Source organism: Coregonus clupeaformis, chromosome 33 (genome assembly GCF_020615455.1).
Source record: "Coregonus clupeaformis isolate EN_2021a chromosome 33, ASM2061545v1, whole genome shotgun sequence".
NCBI classification, from domain to species: domain Eukaryota; kingdom Metazoa; phylum Chordata; class Actinopteri; order Salmoniformes; family Salmonidae; genus Coregonus; species Coregonus clupeaformis.
Window position 1 is genome coordinate 32,392,650 of NC_059224.1, and position 26,617 is coordinate 32,419,266.

A 26,617-nucleotide genomic window follows, 5' to 3' on the forward strand; every position below is an offset into this window, starting at 1 on the left:
CTGGTTGACTTTTAGATTTTAATCATTTTCATTTAGATTTTTTTACAATGGTTTTGAGAGACAAAGACGATATCATATATATATATATATATATATATACAGTGTGTGTGTGTGTATGTATATATATATATATATATATATATACAGTGGGGAGAACAAGTATTTGATACACTGCCGATTTTGCAGGTTTTCCTACTTACAAAGCATGTAGAGGTCTGTAATTTTTATCATAGGTACACTTCAACTGTGAGAGACTGAATCTAAAACAAAAATCCAGAAAATCACATTGTATGATTTTTAAGTAATTAATTTGCATTTTATTGCATGACATAAGTATTTGATACATCAGAAAAGCAGAACTTAATATTTGGTACAGAAACCTTTGTTTGCAATTACAGAGATCATACGTTTCCTGTAGGTCTTGACCAGGTTTGCACACACTGCAGCAGGGATTTTGGCCCACTCCTCCATACAGACCTTCTCCAGATCCTTCAGGTTTCGGGGCTGTCGCTGGGCAATACAGACTTTCAGCTCCCTCCAAAGATTTTCTATTGGGTTCAGGTCTGAAGACTGGCTAGGCCACTCCAGGACCTTGAGATGCTTCTTACGGAGCCACTCCTTAGTTGCCCTGGCTGTGTGTTTCGGGTCGTTGTCATGCTGGAAGACCCAGCCACGACCCATCTTCAATGCTCTTACTGAGGGAAGGAGGTTGTTGGCCAAGATCTCGCGATACCTATGAAGTGTACCTATGATAACAATTACAGACCTCTACATGCTTTGTAAGTAGGAAAACCTGCAAAATCGGCAGTGTATCAAATACTTGTTCTCCCCACTGTATATATATATATATATATTTTAGCAGGATTTTGGAAATTCATCCGCGACCCCATTTTCATATCAGGCGACCCCACATGGGGTCTCCATACCTAGTTTGGGTACCGCTGGTTTACGGACATATTCAATCTCTCCCTATCCCAGTCTGTTGTCCACAATTGTTCATGTGCCAAAGAAAGCAAAGGTAACTAATTTAAATGGCTATCGCCCCATAGCACTCACTTCTGTCATCATAAAGTGCTTTGAGAGGCTAGTTAAGGATCATATCACCTCCACCTTACCCGACACCCTAGACTCACTACAATTTGAATACCACCCCAACAGATCCACTGATAACGCAATCCCCATCGCAATGCACACTGCCCTATCCCATCTGGACAAGAGGAATACCAATGTAAGAATGTTGTTCACCGACTACAGTTTAGCCTTCAGCACCATAGTGTCATCCAAGCTCATCACTAAGCTCGGGGCCATGGGTCTGAACCCTGCCCTGTGCTAACTAAGCACTACAGTACATGATTAAGAGATACTTCAGTGTGTAGTATAAGCATTCTACAGTATATTACAACAAATCTATAGTAAGTACACATAGTACAACACCTGGAGAAGAGAGGACTCGATCTATTGAGACCAGCTGGTCATCCGGATCCAGCCACCTACACCCCAGCGCCTGGAGGGATCCAGATATCCCGGCCACCGGCGTTTGATGGGACGGCAGCGCGATGTAAGGGATTTCTGCTCCAACTAGAGTTGTATTTCTCCTGCATCAGGCCGGCGCCACTGGAGCGGGAGAAGGTATCCGTCCTCGTTTCCTGCCTTTGTGGGAGAGCCCTGGAGTGGGCCAACGCGGTGTGGAACGAGGGAGGTGCCTTGTTGGAGGACTACAGGGAGTTTGCTCGCCTCTTTCGGGCCGTTTTCGATCACACACCTGAGGGTCCAGAGGTGGGCGAACGACTGGTCCATCTGAAGCAGGGGACGAGGACCGCACAGGACTACGCACTGGAGTTCCGGACGCTGGCAGCGGGATCTGGGTGGAACGAGCGGGCCCTGATCGACCATTTCCGGTGCAACCTAAGGGAGGACATCCGACGGGAGCTAGCCTGCCGTGATGCCATGCTATCGTTCTCCCAACTGGTGGACATGGCCATCCGGCTGGACGATCTGCTAGCAGCCAGAGGACGTCCTGGTAGGGGTCTGCCCGTTCCCACTCCGGACGACTGACCCCGAGCAGATGGAGCTGGGGGGAGCCGCCGGTCGAGAGAGCGCAGAAGGACAGCGACAGTGCCACTCTGGTGGCATGAAGGGACAATCCACCTCACGTCGCAGTCAATGTTCCTTTGGGTCTGGAGGCGGTAGGCAGGGTACTCACACATCACCCCAGGTAACGAACACCCAAACTTGTTCAGAGCCCTTTGCGGCGCACTGTACCTTATCTATCTCCTTTCCCGATCTCCTGGTAGTTTCCCAGTGTAAGGCGCTAGTCGATTCAGGCGCAGCTGGGAACTTTATGGACAGGGCATTTGCACGCCGTCTAGGCATTTCATTGGTTCCCCTATCCATTCCACTCCCCATCAGAGCACTTGATAGTCGACCATTAAGGGTCCGGGTTAGTTAAGGAGGTTACTGTACCAGTCACCATGATTACACAGGAGACGCATGTTGAGCAGATCACTTTTTTGATTATTGAATCTCCTGCTTACCCTGTAGTCTTAGGTATTCCATGGTTAGCCCTTCACAACCCCAAATTTTAATGGCCGCAGAGGGTTCTTACGGGGTGGTCGCTTGAGTGTCCGGGTAGGTGTCTAGGTGTTTCCGTTGGTGCGACCACGGTGGAAAGTCCAGACGGTACCCCCACCGTGTGCATTCCCCCCGAATACCATGATCTGGCGCTCGCGTTTTTCAAGACGCAAGCCACTAAATTACCACCTCATCGGGAGGGGGATTGCGCGATAAACCTTTGGTGTATCCCCTGTCGCAGGCTGAAACGGAGGCTATGGAAACATACGTCACCGAGTCCCTGCGCCAGGGGTATATACGTCCCTCCACTTCACCTGCTTCCTCAAGTTTCTTCTTTGTGAAGAAGAAAGATGGCGGTTTACGCCCGTGCATTGATTATCGACCACTGAATAAGGTGACGGTACGATTTAGTTATCCTCTTCCCCTCATTCCTTCAGTGATTGAGTCAATGCATGGGGCCCGTTTTTTTTAACCAAATTAGACCTCAGGAGTGCCTACAACCTGGTGTGTATTCGGGAAGGGAATGAGTGGAAAACAGCATTCAGCACAACCTCGGGGCATAATGAATACCTGGTGATGCCCTACGGTTTGATGAATGCTCCATCCGTTTACCAGTCCTTTGTGAACGAGGTGTTTCGGGACATGCTTGGTCGCGGTATGGTGGTCTACATCGATGACATCCTGGTGTATTCCGCTACGCGCTCCGAGCATGTGTCCCTGGTTCGCAAGGTACTGGTCCGACTGCTGGAGAATGATCTTTATGCCAAGGCAGAGAAGTGTGAGTTTTTCCAGCAGTCAATCTCCTTCCTCGGATACCGCATTACTACCACAGGTGTGGAGATGGAGGGAGATCGCATTTCAGCCGTGCGTAATTGGCCGACTCCAACCACGGTGAAGGAGGTGCAGCGGCTCCCGGCTCCGCTGGTCTGCTGAGGCTGATTTGGCCTTCAGTAGATTGTGGGGTCTGTTCACCTCAGCCCCGGTACTGGCTCACCCAGATTAATCACTACCGTTCGTAGTGGAGGTGGATGCGTCCGAGGTAGCGATAGGCGCTGTCTTATCCCAACGCTTGGGCACACCACCCAAGCTCCGCCCCTGTGCCTTCTTTTCGAAGAAGCTCAGCTCGGCGGAGCAGAACTACGGCATTGGTGATCGGGAGCTGCTGGTTGTTGTCCGAGCTTTGACAGTGTGGAGGCATTGGCTTGAAGGGGCGAAACACCCTTTCCTCGTCTGGACAGACCACCGTAACCTGGAGTACATTCGGGCAGTGAGGAGGCTGAATCCTCGCCAGGCCAGGTGGGCCCTCTTCTTCACCCGGTTTGATTTCACACTCTCATACATTCCAGGTACGAAGAACGTGAAGGCAGACACACTGTCTCGGCTGTATGACACAGAGGAGAGGCCCAGAGACAACACTCCCATACTCCCGGCCTCATGCATTGTGGTGCCGGTAGTATGGGCGATGGACGCGGATATAGCGCAGGCATTATGCACAGATCCATCTCCACTGCAGTGTCCGGCTGGGCTGCAGTACGTGCCTGTGCTTATCCGTGATCGTCTGACCGCAGGAGGGTGGCGGGTCTGGCTCTCGACTCGGAATCTACCCCTCCGCCTGCCCTGCCGGAAGCTGAGCCCGCGGTTTGTGGGGCAGTTTAAAGTCCTGAGGAGGATAAACAAGGTTACATACAGGTTGTTACTCCCCCCTGATTACCATATTAACCCCTCGTTTCATGTGTCTCTCCTCAGGCCGGTGGTAGCTGGTCCGCTCCAGGAGTCTGAGGTGCGGGAGGTTCCTCCACCTCCTCTGGACATCGAGGGGGCCCCAGCGTACTCGGTCCGTTCCATACTGGATTCGAGGCGTCGAGTGGGGGGCCTTCAGTATCTCGTGGAGTGGGAGAGGTACGGTCCGGAGGAACGGTGCTTGGTCCCAAGGAGGGACATCCTTGATCCCTCCCTGTTGAGGATTTCCACCGTCGCCGTCCCGACTCGCCCTGCTCCGCGTCCTCCTGGCCGTCCCCGAGGCCGGGGGTCGGCGCACTGCTGGAGCCGCGCGTCGGGGTGTTACTGTCACGACTTGCGCCGAGGCTGCCTCCCATCCTTGTTCGGGCAGGTTTCGGCGTTCGTCGTCACCGGTTTACTAGCTACTGCCGATCCCATTCTCATCACTCCACTTGTCATGTCTTGTCTTGTCAATCACACACACCTGGTGCTCATTCCCCTAATTAGTATGTGTATAAGTGTTCCCTCTGTTCCCCTTGTCTTTGTGAGTGATTGTTTCATCGTGAGAGCGAGTAGCTCGGTTGAGCTACTCTTCTATTGCCAAGGTGGATTATTTCCCTTGTGATAGTTTCGTTTTGACGCTGGGTGCGTTTTATTTATGTAAACGGAATAAACTCTGGACTTCAATGTTTTACCTCCTGCGCCTGACTCCTTCATTCACACCTCGTCACAGAGATAGGCATATTGCACTAAATCATACAGAAAGCAGAATTTGTATAATATTACCCCCGTTATATCGACACACTCGTCACTCCCGTTCGACAACTTTAAATCGCTTTGGCACAGTAGGCATCAAGTCACTTGCCGATAATGTTGCATAAAGGTCTATAATTTTTACCAAACACAATCAAAGTTAACATAGGCCATATATGCTTTCAGTTGTGCAACTTATAGGCATGCTCAATTTAGGCATCTTTTTTTAACACGTGATATTGCGCTCCAAAGGGATAACTTGAAATAACATGTTCATCGAACATCTCATTCCAAAATCATGGGCATTAATATCAAGGTGGTCCCCCCTTTGCTGCTATAACAGTCTCCACTCTTCTGGGAAGGCTTTCCACTAGATGTTGGAACATTGCTGCGGGGACTTGCTTCCATTCAGCCACGAGCATTGGTGAGGTTGGGTGATTAGGCCTGGCTCACAGTCGGTGTTCCAATATATCCCAAAGGTGTTAGATGGAGTTGAGGTCAGGGCTCTGTGCAGGCCAGTGAAGTTCTTCCACACCGGTCTCGACAAACCATTTCTGTATGGACCTCGCTTTGTGCACGGGGGCATTGTCATGCTGAAACAGCAAAGGGCTTTCCCCAAACTGTTGCCACAAAGTTGGATGCACAGAATTGTCAACAATGTCAATGTATGCTGCAGCGTTAAGATTTCCCTTCACTGGAACTAAGAGGCCTAGCCCGAACCATGAAAAACAGCCCCAGACCATTATTCCTCACCCACCAAACTTTACAGTTGGCACTGTAGATTCGGACAGGTAGCGTTCTCCTGGCATCCGCCAAACCCAGATTCGTCCGTCGGACTGACAGATGGTGAAGCGTGATTCATCACTCCAGAGAACACGTTTCCACTGCTCCAGAGTCCAATGGCGGCGAGCTTTACACCACTCCATTTTACGCTTGGCATTGCTCATGGTGATCTTAGGCTTGTGTGCGGCTGCTCAGCCATGAAAACCCAACGAACAGTTATTGTGCTGACGTTCCAAACTGCCTCTGGAAGCAACTCGGTAGTGAGTGTTGCAACCGGACAGACGATTTTTACATGCTACAGCACTCGACAGTCCCGTTCTGTGAGCTTGTGTGGCCTACCACTTCGCGGCTGAGCCATTGTTGCACCTAGACGTTTCCACTTCACAATAACAGCACTTACAGTTGACCGGGGCAGCTCTAGCAGGGCAGAAGTTTGACAAACTGACTTGTTGGAAAGTTGGCATCCTGTGACGGTGCCACGTTGAAAGTCACTGAGCTCTTCAGTAAGGCCATTCTACTGCCAATGTTTGTCTATGGAGACTGCATGGCCATGTGCTGTCTACATAATTGTCAATATACAGTGCATTCTGAAAGTATTCAGACCCCTTGACTTTTTCCACATTTTGTTACGTTACAGCCTTATTCTAATCTACACACAATACCCCATAATGACAAAGCAAAAACTGGTTTTTAGAAATATTTGCAAATGTATTTAAAGAAACCTGGAAATATCACATTTACATAAGTATTCAGACCCTTTATTCAGTACTTTGTTGAAGCACCTTTGGCAGCAATTACAGCCTTGAGTCTTCTTGAGTATGACACTACAAGCTTGGCACATCTGTATTTGGGGGATTTCTCCCATTCTTCTCTGCAGATCCTCTCAAGCTCTGTCAGTTTGCATGGGGAGCTTCACTGCACAGCTATTTTCAGGTCTCTCCAGAGATGTTCGATCGGATTCAAGTCCGGGCTCTGGCTGGGCCACTCAAGGACATTCAGAGAATCCTGCGTTGTCTTGGCTGTGTGCTTAGGGTTGTTGTCCTGTAGGAAGGTGAACCTTCACCCCAGTCTGTGGTCCTGAGTGCTCTGGAGCTGGTTTTCATCAAGGATCTCTCTGTACTTTGCTCCGTTCATCTTTGCCTCGATCTTGACTAGTTTCTCAGTCCCTGCCGCTGAAAAACATCCCCACAGCATGATGCTGTATGTAGCTCAGCTGGTAGAGCACGGTGCTTGTAACGCCAAGGTAGTGGGTTCGATCCCCGGGACCACCCATACACAAAAAAAATTATGCACGCATGACTGTGAGTCGCTTTGGATAAAAGCGTCTGCTAAATGGCATATTATTATTATTATTATTATTATGCTACCACCACCATGCTTCACTGTAGGGATGGTGCCAGGTTTCCTCCAGATGTGATGCTTGGCATTCAGGCCAAAGAGTTAAATCTTGGTTTCATCAGACCAGAGTATCTTGTTTCTCAGGGTCTGGGAGTCCTTTAGGTGCCTTTTGGGAAACTCCAAGCAGGCGGTCATGTGCCTTTTACTGAGGAGTGGCTTCCGTCTGGCCACTCTACCATAAAGGCCTGATTGGTGGAATGCTGCAGAGATTATTGCCCTTCTGGTAGGTTCTCCCATTTCCACAGAGGAACTCTCGAGCTCTGTCAGAGTAACCATCGGGTTCTTGGTCGGACAATTCCTTCGACCTCATGGCTTGGCTTTTGCTCTGACATGCACTGTCAACTGTGGGACCTCATATAGACAGGTGTGTGCCTTTCCAAATCATATCAATCAATTGAATTTACCACAGGTGGACTCCAATCAAGTTGTAGAAACATCTCAAGAATGATCAATGTAAACAGGATGCACCTGAGCTCAATTTCGAGTCTCATAGCAAGGGGTCTGAATACTTATTTATGTAAGGTATTTCTGTTTTTTAAATTCTTTATACATTTCCAAATATTTATAAAACCAGTTTTTTCTTTGTCATTATGAGGTATTGTGTGTAGATGGATTTTTTTTATTTCATCCATTTTAGAAAAAGGCATTAACGTAACAAAATGTGGAAAAAGGGAAGGGGTCTGAATACTTTCCGAATGCACTGTATAGTGTAGGTTAAGGAAATAATCACAAGACAAATATGTGAATCTCAGATATAGATTGAAATCACAATGAAAAAACAAGAACCAAAACAGGAAAAAATATATAAATAAATATATAAATAGATCAAAATAATATGAATGACTCGTTTGTAAAATAGAAAGCATAATTATCACATTATAGCATACATTATTGGCCAGTTGTGCCAGGACAACAACCTCTCCTTCAACGTGAGCAAGAAAAAGGAGCTGATCGTGGACTACAGGAAAAGGAGAGCCGAACACGCCCCCCATTCACATCGACGAGGCTGTAGTGGAGCGGGTCGAGCGTTTCAAGTTTCTTGGTGTCCACATCACCAACAAACTATCATGGTCCAAACACACCAAGACAGTTGTGAAGAGGGCACGACAACAACTTTTCCCCCTCAGGAGACTGAAAAGATTTGGCATGGGTCCCCAGATCCTCAAAATATTATACAGCTGCACCATCGAGAGCATCCTGACCGGTTGCATTACCGCCTGGTATGGCAACTGCTCGGCATCCGACCGTAAGGCGCTACAGAGGGTAGTGCGTACGGCCCAGTACATCACTGGGGCCAAGCTTCCTGCCATCCAGGACCTATATACTAGACGCTGTCAGAAGAAGGCCCAAGTCATAGACTGTTCTATCTGCTACCACAAGGCAAGCGGTACCGGAGCGCCAAGTTTAGGTCCAAAAGGCTCCTTAACAGCTTCTACCCCCAAGCCATAAGACTGCTGCACAATTAATCAAATGGCCACCCGGACTATTTACACTGCTGCTACTCGCTGTTTATTATCTATGCATAGTCACATTACCCCTACCTACATGTACAAATTACATCAATTAACCTGTACCCCAGTACATTGACTCGGTCCCTGTACCCCCTGTATATAGCCTCGTTATTGTTATTTTATTATTACTTTTTATAAAATGTTTTACTTTAGTTTATTTAGTAAATATTTTCTTAACTCTATTTCTTGAACTGCATTGTTGGTTAAGGGCTTGTAAGTAAGCAGTTCACGGTAAGGTCTACACCTGTTGTATTCGCCGCATGTGACAAATACAATTTGTTTTGATTTTCACAACCTAGATTAAATAAATCCAGGTGTAGGTTTAATTTTGGTTTATAAAACAAGAACAAAAAATGTGATTTCATGAACATGCAAAATCCCAGATTGCCCATGCATATGGTCTGATATTTTTATGATCCGGGATTCAATCCGATCTCCCCTTTTTGACTATAAACCATTTCATGCCAATGTTATTCTCTCAGCAATGATGGCTGAGAGAATTATTTCTCCCCGCGCTGCTGAAGGCTATTTTGGTCCGCTCATACAGGAGTAATAAAGGCCCAGTGCACTACTTTTGTAATGTATTTAGTAATTTTATTTTTTTGTTCTGATTTATCAGGGGGTGCTGCAGCACCCTCAGCACCCCTACTTCCCGCGGCTATGGATGACTGAATAAAATATTATCAATGTCTGTAGTAGGTGAAAGTTTATCTGTGTAGACATCGATGTAGATCAACAGCTCATAAAGGAGGCAGAGAATTCCCTGCAGCATCCCAGTGATGGTGACCCTCATCTTACTGTGCTGCTGGGGAGAGGAGAAGGGGCTGCTCTCTTTTATGCTCCTCATGCGTCTACAAAGGTAGCACACAGTGGCACAGCTCGACCCAACCACCACACAGACACCAGAAAAGAAGTAGATCATTCTAAAATAATGACATGCCTGCTTTGTGTAATACAGTACATTTGGTGAGCCAACAGCAGTGCCATTAATTGATGTATAAGTGCTATTAGTATTTCATGAGACATTGTCGAGATGATCAACTAATGATGTTGTAGCTACAGCAAGATATAACAGTGAGAACATGGTGTCGACAAACCCAGTAGATTATTATTTTGATGTTCCTCTTCACCCTGATGAAGGGTACACGCTGGGCAGGGACGATCCGGGTGTAGTAGATCAAATTCAGACAAATAGAGATTGACATGTTGGTGGGTAATGAGTGCACCATTATCAGAACACCAGCAAAGCAGAGCTCTGAATGTTCATTGAAGAAGAATCAGCACAAGCATTCCTTTGCAATAAGAGAGACCAGAAAAACTGTTGTAGGAAACCAAGGCTCCCAGCAGTATCTTCAAAGGCCGTTTGAGGGAGATTCCAATGTTCCCTTACAGCACTATTGAGAACGGCACAACTAAAACAACAATTCTGAAAGGATCTTGTGTAACTCTCAGATTTGTAATTGATGGTACATCTGGGTGGGACAGTATATTCATATTGGTATGCGAACCTCATCACGCTCTAATGAACAGAATGCAGAGTTATTTATTGTATGTTCCGCACATGTTCTTTTTGTGCTCTTGAATACAAATTAATGTAAACAAATGAAAACATATCAGTACTGAATCACCTGGAATGAATTATCCATCTTGATAATCTTTTTCTCTGCAAAACTGACAGGTGCTCAACTGAAGAAGTTTGTTTGTCTGTCCATATTTATTTGGACAGTGAAGCAATTATTTTTTACATTTGGCTCTATACTACAAAATTTTGGATTTAAGATAAAAAATGTCATATGAGGCAACAGTACAGAATGTCACCTTTTATTTGAGGGTATTTTCATACATATCTGTTTTACCGTTTGGTCCCATATTCCTAGCATGCATGACTACATCAAGCTTGTGGCTCTAGAAACTTTTTGGATGCATTTGCAGTTTGTTTTGGTTGTGTTTCAGATTATGTTTTGCCCAATAGGAACTGAATGATGAATAATGTATTGTGTCATTTTGGAGTCTCTTTTATTGTAAATAAGAAGAGAAGATGTTTCTGAACACTTCTACATTGTGGATGCTACCATACGTATGGATAATCATGAATTAATTGTGAATAATGATGAGTGAGAATGTTACAGAGGAACAAAGATCATACCCCCCAAAACATGCTAACCTCCCCTGTTATTGGTAATTGTGAGAGGTAAGCGTGTCTTTGAGTATTTGTAACTTTCTCACTCATCATTATTGATGCTTCATTCATGATTATCTGTAATCATGGTAGCATCCACATTAATGTAGAAGTGTTCAGAAACAGGGCAGTTTCTAGCATTTTGGGGGCCCTAAGCATTTCCTGGTTGCTAAAATTATTCTAATAGTTCACCTAATTTCAGTTTATGTGACAAAACAAGCAGTCAATGTGTAGAGAATCATTGGACCATCTAAACCGCTGTGAGATATATTTTCCATAACCAAAAATATTGTATTTTCCATTGTTTTGAAGCTGGTGTACAAAACCAAAAGGAAAAGAAGTAAAAACAACACTTAAGTGGAACCATAGAAATAGCACACATAGAATATATCTACTGCTTCTTAGACTTGCTTCTAATGCAAATGACAGATCTATAAATCACATTTCTATATGAATTTCGTCAGATCGCCCAAAAAGTGACATTGTAGCTTTAAATTAGTACATTTATGTACAAAAATAATACAAGAAGTATTGAGTTTAAAATGGTATAATTGGTGGAGGACTGTGGATACCACTATCCCTGTAAACCTCCCAGGCCCATGTTGCCCAGGGTTAAGAACATACATTGTAGATTAATAATATTACATTGTATTATATTACACTCTCTAAATATTATTATTCCAATCTGTTTGTAATATTCATTTTTTAAAGAAATGTAAAAAAGAAAAACAGGGGTCCGCGGACCTCACTGAGAACCCCTGCCCTAGAGATATGGATTGCGTGACCGGCCAGTAATTTGGCCATGATTACTTCAAGGTTTAGATAGCTGGCTAGACTACCTTACCTAAGGGGGGGCCCTAAGCGGCCACTTGTCTCTTTTATTCCTAGAAACGGCACTGTTCAGAAACTATTATATTCTTATTTACAAAAAAGTGACTCCAAAATGACACAAAACATTATTTACCATTCATTTCTATTGGGCACAACATAATCTGAAACAAAACAAACTGCAAATGAATCCAACACGTTTGATGTTGTCATTTTGTGCTAGGAAAAGGGACCAAATACAAAAATTGACTAAATGTAATACACTATAAGTGAATTTGTCCAAATACTTATGACACCTTCAAATTCAGGGGACCACAAAATAATCCTGCAGCAACTGGAAATGTGAATTATTATGTGGATTATAATGAATGGACATTTTTGTAGGGGCTGATAGATTTTTTTGTTATGGCAAATAAAATAAGTGGAAATTAGAAACTTTAGAAGCCTTTTTAAAACTCAAATACACTACAAGTTTGCATTTCCTGCTGTGCAGGAAAATTCTTGGCAAAAAAAGGGTGATCAAATTAAGAACCTACTCTGTAGATACATAAAGTGCATTCATTTCTAAACAGTAAAACCTACACACCTGTGTCTGATATTGTTTAAGAAAGGACTGTGAGCAAGGCACATATTTGTCACACTTCTTTGTCAGTATTGGATTTGGACATATTTATTCTGAAAACAATTGTATTAATGAAGAGTCAGGTTGAAATATTTTACCAGAAATGATCATTCTAAACGCCCTCCTGAACCAACTGTAAAAGAATGCATACACCATGGGATTAATAGTTGAATTCAAATAGCCAATCCATACAAATGTTACAAACAAAACAGATGGGGTAGAGTAACTAATAAAAGGATCAATACAGTTGATGACAGAAAAGGGTGTCCAGAATGATAGAAATACCCCCATAATGATAGCAAGTGTTTTGGTGGCCTTCCTCTGTGATTTGCCTACAGACTTCTGATTGGTTGTACCCTGAATTGAGCGTGCCTGTCTCCGTGCTATAAGGAAGATCTTTAGGTAGACGCTAAGCAACCCTACTCCTGGGATGTAGAATGAGATCACCGAAGACACAGTACTCGACACTTTGTTTTGAAACAAAATACATCCTCCCTCACAGGCAACATTTTTATAGTAAAAATCCTCAATGCCCCAAATATTGAGCTCCAGAAATATCATACAAAACCCTACTATGGCAGAAACAGTCCAGGTGACCAACATCATAATCAGAACAACGTGAACAGTTATTTTAGTTCTATAAAGGAGAGGGCGACACACTGCATAATACCGGTCAATAGAAATAAAACACAAATGAAGAATGGAAGCAGTGCACAACATGATATCAGTGCTGGTGTAGATTTTACAGAATAAATCTGTAAATACAGAGATAAAGTAATACTCGTATTGTTGGAGGAAAGATTGATCTTTTGCAAGACCCATTCACTGATTCAAAACATAGAAGTATATTCTCAACAATATCAGCCTTGCTTAGACTGATTCCTAGTTCCATGGTCGTGGTTGAAAGAATCTTATCTGAAATAAAAAAATATATACATTATTGTCACATTAATTATTACTATACATTTTAAACATCAATTACAGAATATTAGTTGGAAATAATTACATTATGCATGGTTTAACTAAAATAAAATGTAAATGCTGTATTTTTCCACACAGTATACTGTCACTTAGTAAAATGTTTTAAATTACTGTTGCTTATTCATCGGAAATATTTTCACAAATACCCAAAGGGACATGTTTTTTCCATTTCAAAAGGTTTAACAATGTAAATGTTTCCAATTCAGCAAGTATGATTTGTTTTCATGGTGCTTCATCATACCTTACCTCTCAACGATGTAGATGGAGTTGCATCACGAGAATCGATTTTCTCTGGTCACAATGTGATACAAAAATCTGAACTTGAATCTCATGCTTTTAACCTATAGTCTATTACCATAATGATGATTACAATATCCTTTCGACCAATCAGACATTTCTATCTTTCAACTCTACAGGGCACTCAAGCTGATGATGTCATATTATTATATTTTTTTACATTTTTTAATCATTTAGCAGACGCTCTTATCCAGAGTGACTTACAGTTAGTGAGTGCATACATTTTTCATACGGTTGTAACCACTCCCCTCAGCAGCACCATTGGGTTAATTGTAAAACCTTGACAAGTATCATGCCATTTTATAAAGGACTCTATTCAGTTCTATTTAGTTTTACTGGGGGAGGTCGGGTAATGTAATTATGTGCATGAGCACAAAACACCACATCTGTAATTTTAGTCCCGTCCGAATCTGCCATGTCAGAAGGTTTTACATGGCAGGAGAGTAACAATTCCAGCCAGAATAACCTACTGTTTTTTTTGGCAAATTCCAAGGTCCTCTGATAATACTAGTCCCGTGCGAATCTACATCCCTGTGTTTTAAGATACATTTCTGCGGTTTGAGCAAGAAAATAACTGATTCGATAAATTGAACGAAGTACTGCGCATAAGATGTATAAATGGCCTACATGTGTCAACTTTTACAGTGAATGCTTTTGTTTATGTTTTGTGCGTATGAATTGAATATTGCCAAATGCATCAGTAAAACATATTTCGCCTATTTAATGCAACCCTTGCTGTTAATAGATCGCAAAGCAGCATACGTTCTGAAAACCAGCGCGCCGTGCGTCGTCAGAAAGCGAACACTGACTGCCACCGCAGGGAGGCCCCGGTTTTCATACCGGGGGATCGGGTCTGGCTCTCAACTCGGAATCTACCCCTCCGCCTGCCCTGCCGGAAGCTGAGCCTGCGGTTTGTGGGGCAGTTTAAAGTCCTGAGGAGGATAAACGAGGTTACATACAGGTTGTTACTCTCCCCTGATTACCGTATTAACCCCTCGTTTCATGTGTCTCTCCTCAGGCCGGTGGTAGCTGGTCCGCTCCAGGAGTCTGAGGTGCGGGAGGTTCCTCCACCTCCTCTGGACATCGAGGGGGCCCCAGCGTACTCGGTCCGTTCCATACTGGATTCGAGGCGTCGAGTGGGGGGCCTTCAGTATCTCGTGGAGTGGGAGAGGTACGGTCCGGAGGAACGGTGCTGGGTCCCAAGGAGGGACATCCTCGATCCCTCCCTGTTGAGGGATTTCCACCGTCGCCGTCCGACTCGCCCTGCTCCGCGTCCTCCTGGCCGTCCCTGAGGCCGGGGTCGGCGCACTGCTGGAGCCGCGCTCGGGGGGTACTGTCACGATTTCCGCCGAGGCTGCCTCCCATCCTTGTTCGGGCAGGTTTCGGCGTTCGTCGTCACCGGTTTACTAGCTACTGCCGATCCCATTCTCATCACTCCACTTGTCATGTCTTGTCTTGTCAATCACACACACCTGGTGCTCATTCCCCTAATTAGTATGTGTATAAGTGTTCCCTCTGTTCCCCTGGTCTTTGTGAGTGATTGTTTCATTGTGAGAGCGAGTAGCTCGGTTGAGCTACTCTTCCATTTGTTATTGCCAAGGTGGATTATTTCCCTTGTGATAGTTTCGTTTTGACGCTGGGTGCGTTTTATTTATGTAAACGGAATAAACTCTGGACTTCGGTGTTTTACCTCCTGCGCCTGACTCCTTCATTCACACCTCGTCACAGAGATAGGCATATTGCACTAAATCATACAGTATGATGGTTGTTGAAAGCAGAATTTGTATAATATTACCCCCGTTATATCGACACACTCGTCACTCCCGTTCGACAACTTTAAATCGCTTTAGCACAGTAGGCATCAAGTCACTTGCCGATAATGTTGCATAAAGGTTTATAATTTTTACCGAACACAATCAAAGTTAACAAAGGCCATATATGCTTTCAGTTGTGCAACTTATAGGCATGCTCAATTTAGGCATCTTTTTTTAACACGTGATATTGCGCTCCAAAGGGATAACTTGAAATAACATGCTCATCGAACATCTCATTCCAAAATCATGGGCATTAATATCAAGTTGGTCCCCCCTTTGCTGCTATAACAGCCTCCACTCTTCTGGGAAGGCTTTCCACTAGATGTTGGAACATTGCTGCGGGGACTTGCTTCCATTCAGCCACGAGCATTGGTGAGGTTGGGCGATTAGGCCTGGCTCACAGTCGGTGTTCCAATATATCCCAAAGGTGTTAGATGGAGTTGAGGTCAGGGCTCTGAGCAGGCCAGTCAAGTTCTTCCACACCGGTCTCGACAAACCATTTCTGTATGGACCTCGCTTTGTGCACGGGGGCATTGTCATGCTGAAACAGCAAAGGGCTTTCCCCAAACTGTTGCCACAAAGTTGGATGCACAAAATTGTCAACAATGTCAATGTATGCTGCAGCGTTAAGATTTCCCTTCACTGGAACTAAGAGGCCTAGCCCGAACCATGAAAAACAGCCCCAGACCATTATTCCTCATCCACCAAACTTTACAGTTGGCACTGTGGATTCGGACAGGTAGCGTTCTCCTGGCATCCGCCAAACCCAGATTAGTCCGTCGGACTGCCAGATGGTGAAGCGTGATTCATCACTCCAGAGAACATGTTTGCACTGCTCCAGAGTCCAATGGCGGCGAGCTTTACACAACTCCATTTTACGCTTGGCATTGCTCATGGTGATCTTAGGCTTGTGTGCGGCTGCTCAGCCATGAAAACCCATTTCATGAAGCTCCCAACGAACAGTTCTTGTGCGGACGCTCCAAACTGCCTCTGGAAGCAACTCGGTAGTGAGTGTTGCAACCGGACAGATGATTTTTACGTGCTACAGCACTCGGCAGTCCCGTTCTGTGAGCTTGTGTGGCCTACCACTTCGCGGCTGAGCCATTGTTGCACCTAGACGTTTCCACTTCACAATAACAGCACTTACAGTTGACCGGGGCAGCTCTAACAGGGCAGAAGTTTGACAAACTGACTTGTTGGAAAGTTGGCATCCTGTGACGGTGCCACGTTGAAAGTCACTGAGCTCTTCAGTAAGGCCATTCTACTGCCAATGTTTGTCTATGGAGACTGCATGGCCATGTGCTGTCTACATAATTTTCAATATACAGTACATTCTGAAAGTATTCAGACCCCTTGACTTTTTCCACATTTTGTTACGTTACAGCCTTATTCTAATCTACACACAATACCCCATAATGACAAAGCAAAAACTGGTTTTTAGAAATGTTTGCAAATGTATTTAAAGAAACCTGGAAATATCACATTTACTTTAAGTATTCAGACCCTTTATTCAGTACTTTGTTGAAGCACCTTTGGCAGCAATTACAGCCTTGAGTCTTCTTGAGTATGACACTACAAGCTTGGCACACCTGTATTTGGGGGATTTCTCCCATTCTTCTCTGCAGATCCTCTCAAGCTCTGTCAGTTTGGATGGGGAGCTTCGCTGCACAGCTATTTTCAGGTCTCTCCAGAGATGTTCGATCGGATTCAAGTCCGGGCTCTGGCTGGGCCACTCAAGGACATTCAGAGACTCCTGCGTTGTCTTGGCTGTGTGCTTAGGGTTGTTGTCCTGTAGGAAGGTGAACCTTCACCCCAGTCTGTGGTCCTGAGCGCTCTGGAGCAGGTTTTCATCAAGGATCTCTCTGTACTTTGCTCTGTTCATCTTTGCGTCGATCTTGACTAGTCTCTCAGTCCCTGCCGCTGAAAAACATCCCCACAGCATGATGCTACCACCACCATGCTTCACTGTAGGGATGGTGCCAGGTTTCCTCCAGATGTGATGCTTGGCATTCAGGCCAAAGAGTTAAATCTTGGTTTCATCAGACCAGAGAATCTTGTTTCTCAGGGTCTGAGAGTCCTTTAGGTGCCTTTTGGCAAACTCCAAGCAGGCGGTCATGTGCCTTTTACTGAGGAGTGGCTTCCGTCTGGCCACTCTACCATAAAGGCCTGATTGGTGGAGTGCTGCAGAGATGGTTGCCCTTCTGGTAGGTTCTCCCATCTCCACAGAGGAACTCTGGAGCTCTGTCAGAGTAACCATCGGGTTGGTCGGACAATTCCTTCGACCTCATGGCTTGGCTTTTGCTCTGACATGCACTGTCAACTGTGGGACCTCATATAGACAGGTGTGTGCCTTTCCAAATCATATCCAATCAATTGAATTTACCACAGGTGGACTCCAATCAAGTTGTAGAAACATCTCAAGGATGATCAATTGAAACAGGATGCACCTGAGCTCAATTTCGAGTCTCATAGCAAGGGGTCTGAATACTTATTTATGTAAGGTATTTCTGTTTTTTAAATTCTTTATACATTTCCAAATATTTATAAAAACCAGTTTTTTCTTTGTCATTATGAGGTATTGTGTGTAGATGGATTTTTTTTATTTAATCCATTTTAGAAAAAGGCTGTAACGTAACTGTCAGTGGGTGCTGTAGGTGGGTGTGGTGCAGGAATCGGGCGCAGGACGCAGAAACTTAGTCCAAAAGACTTTAGTGAACACTCACTCATAACACGAGCCAAAAAGCCCGGAGGTGAGAAAATACGCACACAGGCGTAAAACAAAATGCGCACTAACATGTGCGAGAACCCTCCCTAACAGAGGAGGAAAACAACGAAGCACAGACAACCAACAGTAGCGCACAAACACGACAGCAAGTACAATCACACACAACACCTGACAAACACAACGAGAACTTATAGGACACTAATGAGCGCTAAACGAAAACAGGTGTACAACATCAAGACAAAACCAAACGAACATCGAAACATACAACGGTGGCAGCTAGTACTCCGGAGACGACGACCGTCGAAGCCTGCCCAAGCAAGGAAGAGAGGCAGCCTCGGCCGAAACCGTGACAGTACCCCCCCCCTTGACGCGCGGCTCCAGACGTGCGCCGACTCCGGCCTCGGGGACGACCAGGAGGACGCGGAGCAGGGCGCGTCGGGTGACTACGGTGGAATTCTGTCAGGAGAGACGGGTCCAAAATGTCTCTCCTCGGCACCCAGCACCGTTCCTCCGGGCCGTACCCCTCCCACTCCACGAGATATTGGAGACCCCCCATCCGACGTCTCGAATCCAAGATGGACCGCACGGAGTACGCCGGTGCCCCCTCGATGTCCAATGGGGGCGGAGGAGTCTCTCTGATTTCATCTTCCTGGAGTGGACCAGCTACCACCGGCCTGAGAAGAGACACATGGAACGAGGGGTTAATATTCTTATAATCAATAGGCAGTTGTAATCTGTAACACACCTCGTTCAATCTTCTCAGGACTTTAAACGGCCCCACAAACCGCCGACCCAGTTTCCGGCAGGGCAGGCGGAGGGGCATGTTTCTGGTAGAGAGCCAGACTCGATCACCAGGTGCGTACACCGGCCCCTCACTGCGGTGGAGATCGGCGCTCGCCTTCTGACGACGGAGGGCCCGCTGCAGGTGGACGTGTGCAGCGTTCCACGTCTCCTCCGAGCGCTGCACCCACTCATCCACCGCAGGAACCTCGATCTGGCTCTGCTGCCATGGTGCCAGAACCGGCTGGTAACCTAACACACATTGGAAAGGGGTTAGGTTAGTTGAGGAATGGCGTAGGGAATTCTGGGCCATTTCTGCCCAGGGAACGTACCGTGCCCACTGCTCCGGCCGGTCCTGGCAGTATGATCTAAGAAACCTACACACATCCTGGTCCACACGTTCCACCTGCCCATTACTCTCAGGATGGTAACCCGAGGTGAGGCTCACCGAGACCCCCAAACGCTCCATAAACGCTCTCCAGACTCTGGAGGTGAACTGGGGACCTCGATCAGACACAATATCCTCGGGTACCCCGTAGTGCCGGAAAACGTGGGTGAATAGAGCTTCGGCGGTCTGTAGGGCAGTAGGAAGGCCCGGCATAGGGAGCAAACGACAGGCCTTAGAGAACCGGTCCACAACGACCAGTATTGTAGTATTCCCCTGCGAGGGGGGAAGGTCAGTGACGAAGTCCACCGAGAGGTGAGACCATGGTCGTTGTGGAACGGGCAGGGGTTGTAACTTACCCCTAGGCAGATGTCTAGGCGCCTTACACTGGGCGCACACCGAGCAGGAGGAGACATAAACCCTCACATCCCTCGTTAACGTGGGCCACCAGTACTTAGCACTAAGGCAGTGCACTGTCCGGCCAATACCAGGATGTCCAGAGGAGGGTGACGTGTGAGCCCAATAGATCAATCGATCCCGAACCTCGAGCGGGACGTACGTCCGAAACTCCGGGCATTGAGGAGGACTAGGGTCGGTGCGCAACGCCCGCTCGATCTCAGCATCGACCTCCCACACTACCGGTGCCACCAGACAAGACTCCGGCAGTATGGGAGTGGGCTCCACGGACCTCTCCTCCGTGTCATACCGCCGAGACAGTGCGTCTGCCTTACCGTTCTGTGACCCAGGGATGTACGTGATCTTAAATACGAACCGGGCCAAAAACATGTTCCACCGCGCCTGGCGAGGGTTCAGTCTCCTAGCTGCCCGGATGTACTCCAGGTTACGGTGGTCAGTCAAAATGAGAAAAGGGTGTTGAGCCCCCTCAAGCCAATGCCTCCACACCTTTAGGGCCTGTACCACGGCTAACAGCTCCCTGTCCCCTACGTCATAATTTCGCTCCGCCGGACTGAGCTTTTTGGAATAAAAAGCACAGGGGCGGAGTTTAGGTGGCGTGCCGGACCGTTGCGAAAGCACGGCCCCTATACCGGCCTCTGACGCGTCCACCTCTACCTGAAATGGTAAAGAGGGATCCGGATGCGCCAGCACCGGAGCCGAAGTAAACAGGTCCTTCAGCCTCCCAAAAGCCCTGTCCGCCTCGGCTGACCACTGCAAACGCACCGGACCCCCCTTCAAAAGAGACGTTATGGGAGCTGCCACCTGTCCAAAACCCCGGATAAACCTCCGGTAGTAATATGCAAACCCCAAAAACTGCTGCACCTCTTTAACAGTGGTTGGAGTCTGCCAATTACGGACGGCTGACACCCGGTCAACCTCCATCTTCACCCCTGACGCAGACAACTGATAACCCAAAAAGGAGATTGACTCCTGGAAAAACAGACATTTCTCTGCCTTGACATACAGGTCGTGCTCCAACAGCCTCCTCAACACTCGGCGCACCAGGGCCACATGCTCGACTCGGGTAGACGAGTACACGAGAATGTCATCTATGTACACAACCACCCCCTGCCCCTGCATGTCCCTGAAGATCTCATCCACGAATGATTGGAAAACTGAAGGAGCATTCATCAACCCGTATGGCATGACAAGATACTCGTAATGACCCGAGGTGGTACTAAACGCTGTCTTCCATTCATCACCCTCTCTAATGCGTACCAAGTTGTAAGCGCTCCTGAGATCTAATTTTGTGAAAAAACGCACCCCGTGCAATGACTCCGTCATGGTCGCAATCAGAGGAAGTGGATAACTGTACTTCACCGTGATCTGATTGAGACTACGGTAATCAATGCACGGGCGTAACCCTCCATCCTTCTTCTTCACAAAAAAGAAACTCGAGGACGCAGGGGAAGTGGATGGCCGTATGTATCCTTGTCTCAGAGATTCGTCTATGTAAGTCTCCATAGCTCTCTTCTCCTCTTGAGACAGAGGATACACATGGCTCCGTGGGAGCGCAGCTCCTGCCTGGAGGTCTATCGCACAATCTCCCTTCCTATGAGGAGGTAACTGCGTCGCCCTCGACTTACTGAACACAATAGCCAAATCCTCATACTCGGGGGGAATGTGCAATGCGGGCACCTGGTTTGGACTCTCCACCGAGGTAGCCCCCACGGAAACACCTAAACATCGCCCCACACACTGGGCAGACCACTCCATCAGAGCCCTCTCCTGCCACGAAATAGACGGATTATGGATACTCAACCAGGGCATTCCCAGCACCACCGGATACGCAGGAGAGTCGATCAGATATAGCTGGATAATCTCCTCATGACCCCCCTGCGTACACATCCTAAGTGGTGCCGTGACTTCCCTGATCAAGCCCGATCCCAACGGACGGCTATCTAGGGCATGAACGGGGAATGGGACGTCAACAGGAAGAAGGGGAATCCCTAATTCTAAACAACATTTTCTATCAACAAAATTCCCAGCCGCGCCTGAATCTACTAGCGCCTTATGCTGGGAATGAGGTGCAACCTGTGGAAATCGCACAGGTATACAGAAGTGCGCAACAGAGAGCTCTGGGTAAGTGGGGCGCCTACTCACCTGGAAGGACTCCCCAGTGCGGAGCCTGTCGTCTTCTCCCCTAGGAGACCCTCCACAGCACCTAGCCGTGGTGTGTCCTCCACGGCCACAGTTGGTGCAGAGGACGGCCCCCCTCGTGCTCCGACCCCTCCTCTCTCTAGCGCCAGCACCCCCGAGCTCCATAGGGCTCGGCTCGGAGGTGCTGGAGGATGGAATGGACGGACCCCCCTCGGAACGTCCGCGGGTAGCCAGCAGGGTGTCCAGCCTGATGGACATGTCCACTAACTGATTGAAAGAGAGGCTGGTATCCCTGCAGGCCAGCTCCCGACGGACGTCCTCTCGTAGACTACAGTGGTAGTGATCGATGAGGGCCCGCTCATACCACCCTGCATCCGCCGCTAGAGTTCGGAATTCTAAAGCGAACTCCTGGGCGCTCCTCCTCCCCTGCCGGAGGTAGAACAGACGCTCCCCCGCCGCTTTCCCCTCAGGTGGATGGTCAAACACAGCCCTGAAGCAGCGGGAGAACTCAGAGTAGGTGATGGTGGAGGCGTCTATTCTCCTCCACTCGGCGTTGGCCCATTCCAACGCCTTGCCGGTAAGACAGGAGATGAGGGCGGACACGCTCTCGTGTCCCGAGGGCGCCGGGTGTACGGTGGCCAGGTATAGTTCCACCTGCAGAAGGAAGCCCTGACACCCGGCAGCGGTCCCATCATAGGCCCTCGGGAGCGAGAGCCGAATTCCCCTGGGTTCCGGAGCTTGAATGGGCTGACTGGCCGATGGTGATGGCACGGGAGGTGGAGTTGTGGGTGTCCCTCTGGTCTCCCAGCGTTGAAGGGTGTTAATCACGTCCTGAAGGGCGGTCCCGATACGAAGGATCTGATCGTTCTGCTCACGGACCCTATCCTCCAGAGACTCAGGTGCTGCTGCGGCTCCTGCTGATTCCATCCTTATGGTGTGTGATTCTGTCAGTGGGTGCTGTAGGTGGGTGTGGTGCAGGAATCAGGCGCAGGACGCAGAAACTTAGTCCAAAAGACTTTAGTGAACACTCACTCATAACACGAGCCAAAAAGCCCGGAGGCGAGAAAATACGCACACAGGCGTAAAACAAAATGCGCACTAACATGTGCGAGAACCCTCCCTAACAGAGGAGGAAAACAACGAAGCACAGACAACCAACAGTAGCGCACAAACACGACAGCAAGTACAGTCACACACAACACCTGACAAACACAACAAGAACTTATAGGACACTAATGAGCGCTAAATGAAAACAGGTGTACAACATCAAGACAAAACCAAACGAACATCAAAACATACAACGGTGGCAGCTAGTACTCCGGAGACGACGACCGCCGAAGCCTGCCCGAGCAAGGAAGAGAGGCAGCCTCGGCCGAAACCGTGACAGTAACAAAATGTGGAAAAAGGGAAGGGGTCTGAATACTTTCCGAATGCACTGTATAGTGTAAGTTAACGAAATAATCGCAAGACAAATATGTGAATCTCAGATATAGATTGAAATCACAATGAAAAAACAAGAACCAAAAGAGGAAAACATATATAAATAAATATATAAATAGATCAAAATAATATGAATGACTCGTTTGTAAAATAGAAAGCATAATTATCACATTATAGCATACATTATTGGCCAGTTGTGCCAGGACAACAACCTCTCCTTCAACGTGAGCAAGAAAAAGGAGCTGATCGTGGACTACAGGAAAAGGAGAGCCGAACACGCCCCCCATTCACATCGACGGGGCTGTAGTGGAGCAGGTCGAGCGTTTCAAGTTTCTTGGTGTCCACATCACCAACAAACTATCATGGTCCAAACACACCAAGACAGTTGTGAAGAGGGCACGACAACAACTTTTCCCCCTCAGGAGACTGAAAAGATTTGGCATGGGTCCCCAGATCCTCAAAATATTATACAGCTGCACCATCGAGAGCATCCTGACCGGTTGCATTACCGCCTGGTATGGCAACTGCTCGGCATCCGACCGTAAGGCGCTACAGAGGGTAGTGCGTACGGCCCAGTACATCACTGGGGCCAAGCTTCCTGCCATCCAGGACCTATATACTAGACACTGTCAGAAGAAGGCCCAATTCATAGACTGTTCTATCTGCTACCGCAAGGCAAGCGGTACCGGAGCGCCAAGTTTAGGTCCAAAAGGCTCCTTAACAGCTTCTACCCCCAAGCCATAAGACTGCTGCACAATTAATCAAATGGCCACCCGGACTATTTACACTGCTGCTACTCGCTGTTTATTATCTATGCATAGTCACATTACCCCTACCTACATGTACAAATTACATCGATTAACCTGTACCCCAGTACATTGACTCGGTCCCTGTACCCCCTGTATATAGCCTCGTTATTGTTATTTTATTATTACTTTTTATAAAATGTTTTACTTTAGTTTATTTAGTAAATATTTTCTTAACTCTATTTCTTGAACTGCATTGTTGGTTAAGGGCTTGTAAGTAAGCAGTTCACGGTAAGGTCTACACCTGTTGTATTCGCCGCATGTGACAAATACAATTTGTTTTGATTTTCACAACCTAGATTAAATAAATCCAGGTGTAGGTTTAATTCTGGTTTATAAAACAAGAACAAAAAATGTGATTTCATGAACATGCAAAATCCCAGATTGCCCTTGGGTTACATGCATATGGTCTGATATTTTTATGATCCGGGATTCAATCCGATCGCCCCTTTTTGACTATAAACCATTTAATGCCAATGTTATTCTCTCAGCAATGATGGCTGAGAGAATTATTTCTCCCCGCGCTGCTGAAGGCTATTTTGGTCCGCTCATACAGGAGTAATAAAGGCCCAGTGCACTACTTTTGTAATGTATTTAGTAATTTTATTTTTTTGTTCTGATTTATCAGGGGGTGCTGCAGCACCCTCAGCACCCCTACTTCCCGCGGCTATGGATGACTGTGAATAAAATATTATCAATGTCTGTAGTAGGTGAAAGTTTATCTGTGTAGACATCGATGTAGATCAACAGCTCATAAAGGAGGCAGAGAATTCCCTGCAGCATCCCAGTGATGGTGACCCTCATCTTACTGTGCTGCTGGGGAGAGGAGAAGGGGCTGCTCTCTTTCATGCTCCTCATGCGTCTACAAAGGTAGCACACAGTGGCACAGCTCGACCCAACCACCACACAGACACCAGAAAAGAAGTAGATCATTCTAAAATAATGACATGCCTGCTTTGTGTAATACAGTACATTTGGTGAGCCAGCAGCAGTGCCATTAATTGATGTATAAGTGCTATTAGTATTTCATGAGACATTGTCGAGATGATCAACTAATGATGTTGTAGCTACAGCAAGATATAACAGTGAGAACATGGTGTCGACAAACCCAGTAGATTATTATTTTGATGTTCCTCTTCACCCTGATGAAGGGTACACGCTGGGCAGGGACGATCCGGGTGTAGTAGATCAAATTCAGACAAATAGAGATTGACATGTTGGTGGGTAATGAGTGCACCATTATCAGAACACCAGCAAAGCAGAGCTCTGAATGTTCATTGAAGAAGAATCAGCACAAGCATTCCTTTGCAATAAGAGAGACCAGAAAAACTGTTGTAGGAAACCAAGGCTCCCAGCAGTATCTTCAAAGGCCGTTTGAGGGAGATTCCAATGTTCCCTTACTGCACTATTGAGAACGGCACAACTAAAACAACAATTCTGAAAGGATCTTGTGTAACTCTCAGATTTGTAATTGATGGTACATCTGGGTGGGACAGTATATTCATATTGGTATGCGAACCTCATCACACTCTTATGAACAGAATGCAGAGTTATTTATTGTATGTTCTGCACATGTTCTTTTTGTGCTCTTGAAAACAAATTAATGTAAACAAATGAAAACATATCAGTACTGAATCACCTGGAATGAATTATCCATCTTGATAATCTTTTTCTCTGCAAAACTGACAGGTGCTCAACTGAAGAAGTTTGTTTGTCTGTCCATATTTATTTGGACAGTGAATCAATTATTTTTACATTTGGCTCTATACTACAGAATTTTGGATTTAAGATTAAAAATGTCATATGAGGCAACAGTACAGAATGTCACCTTTTATTTGAGTGTATTTTCATACATATCTGTTTTACCGTTTGGTCCCATATTCCTAGCATGCAATGACTACATCAAGCTTGTGGCTCTACAAACTTTTTGGATGCATTTGCAGTTTGTTTTGGTTGTGTTTCAGATTATGTTTTGCCCAATAGGAACTGAATGATGAATAATGTATTGTGTCATTTTGGAGTCTCTTTTATTGTAAATAAGAAGAGAAGATGTTTCTGAACACTTCTACATTGTGGATGCTACCATACGTATGGATAATCATGAATTAATTGTGAATAATGATGAGTGAGAATGTTACAGAGGAACAAAGATCATACCCCCAAAAACATGCTAACCTCCCCTGTTATTGGTAATTGTGAGAGGTAAGCGTGTCTTTGAGTATTTGTAACTTTCTCACTCATCATTATTGATGATTCATTCATGATTATCTGTAATCATGGTAGCATCCACATTAATGTAGAAGTGTTCAGAAACAGGGCAGTTTCTAGCATTTTGGGGGCCCTAAGCATTTCCTGGTTGCTAAAATTATTCTAATAGTTCACCTAATTTCAGTTTATGTGACAAAACAAGCAGTCATTGTGTAGAGAATCATTGGACCATCTAAACCGCTGTGAGATATATTTTCCATA

General features: G+C 46.3%; 1 protein-coding gene across 1 annotated transcript; it reads right to left on the bottom strand.

The window, feature by feature from the left end:
• Positions 1-12,412: 12,412 nt before the first annotated feature.
• Positions 12,413-25,006, bottom strand: LOC121549171 (trace amine-associated receptor 1-like). The gene is made up of 2 exons (XM_041861039.1): positions 24,958-25,006; positions 12,413-13,119 (listed from the first exon to the last, which is right to left on the bottom strand). Exons 1-2 carry the CDS (start codon positions 25,004-25,006, stop codon positions 12,413-12,415), a joined length of 756 nt encoding a protein of 251 aa, XP_041716973.1.
• Between the last annotated feature and the right edge of the window lie 1,611 nt (positions 25,007-26,617).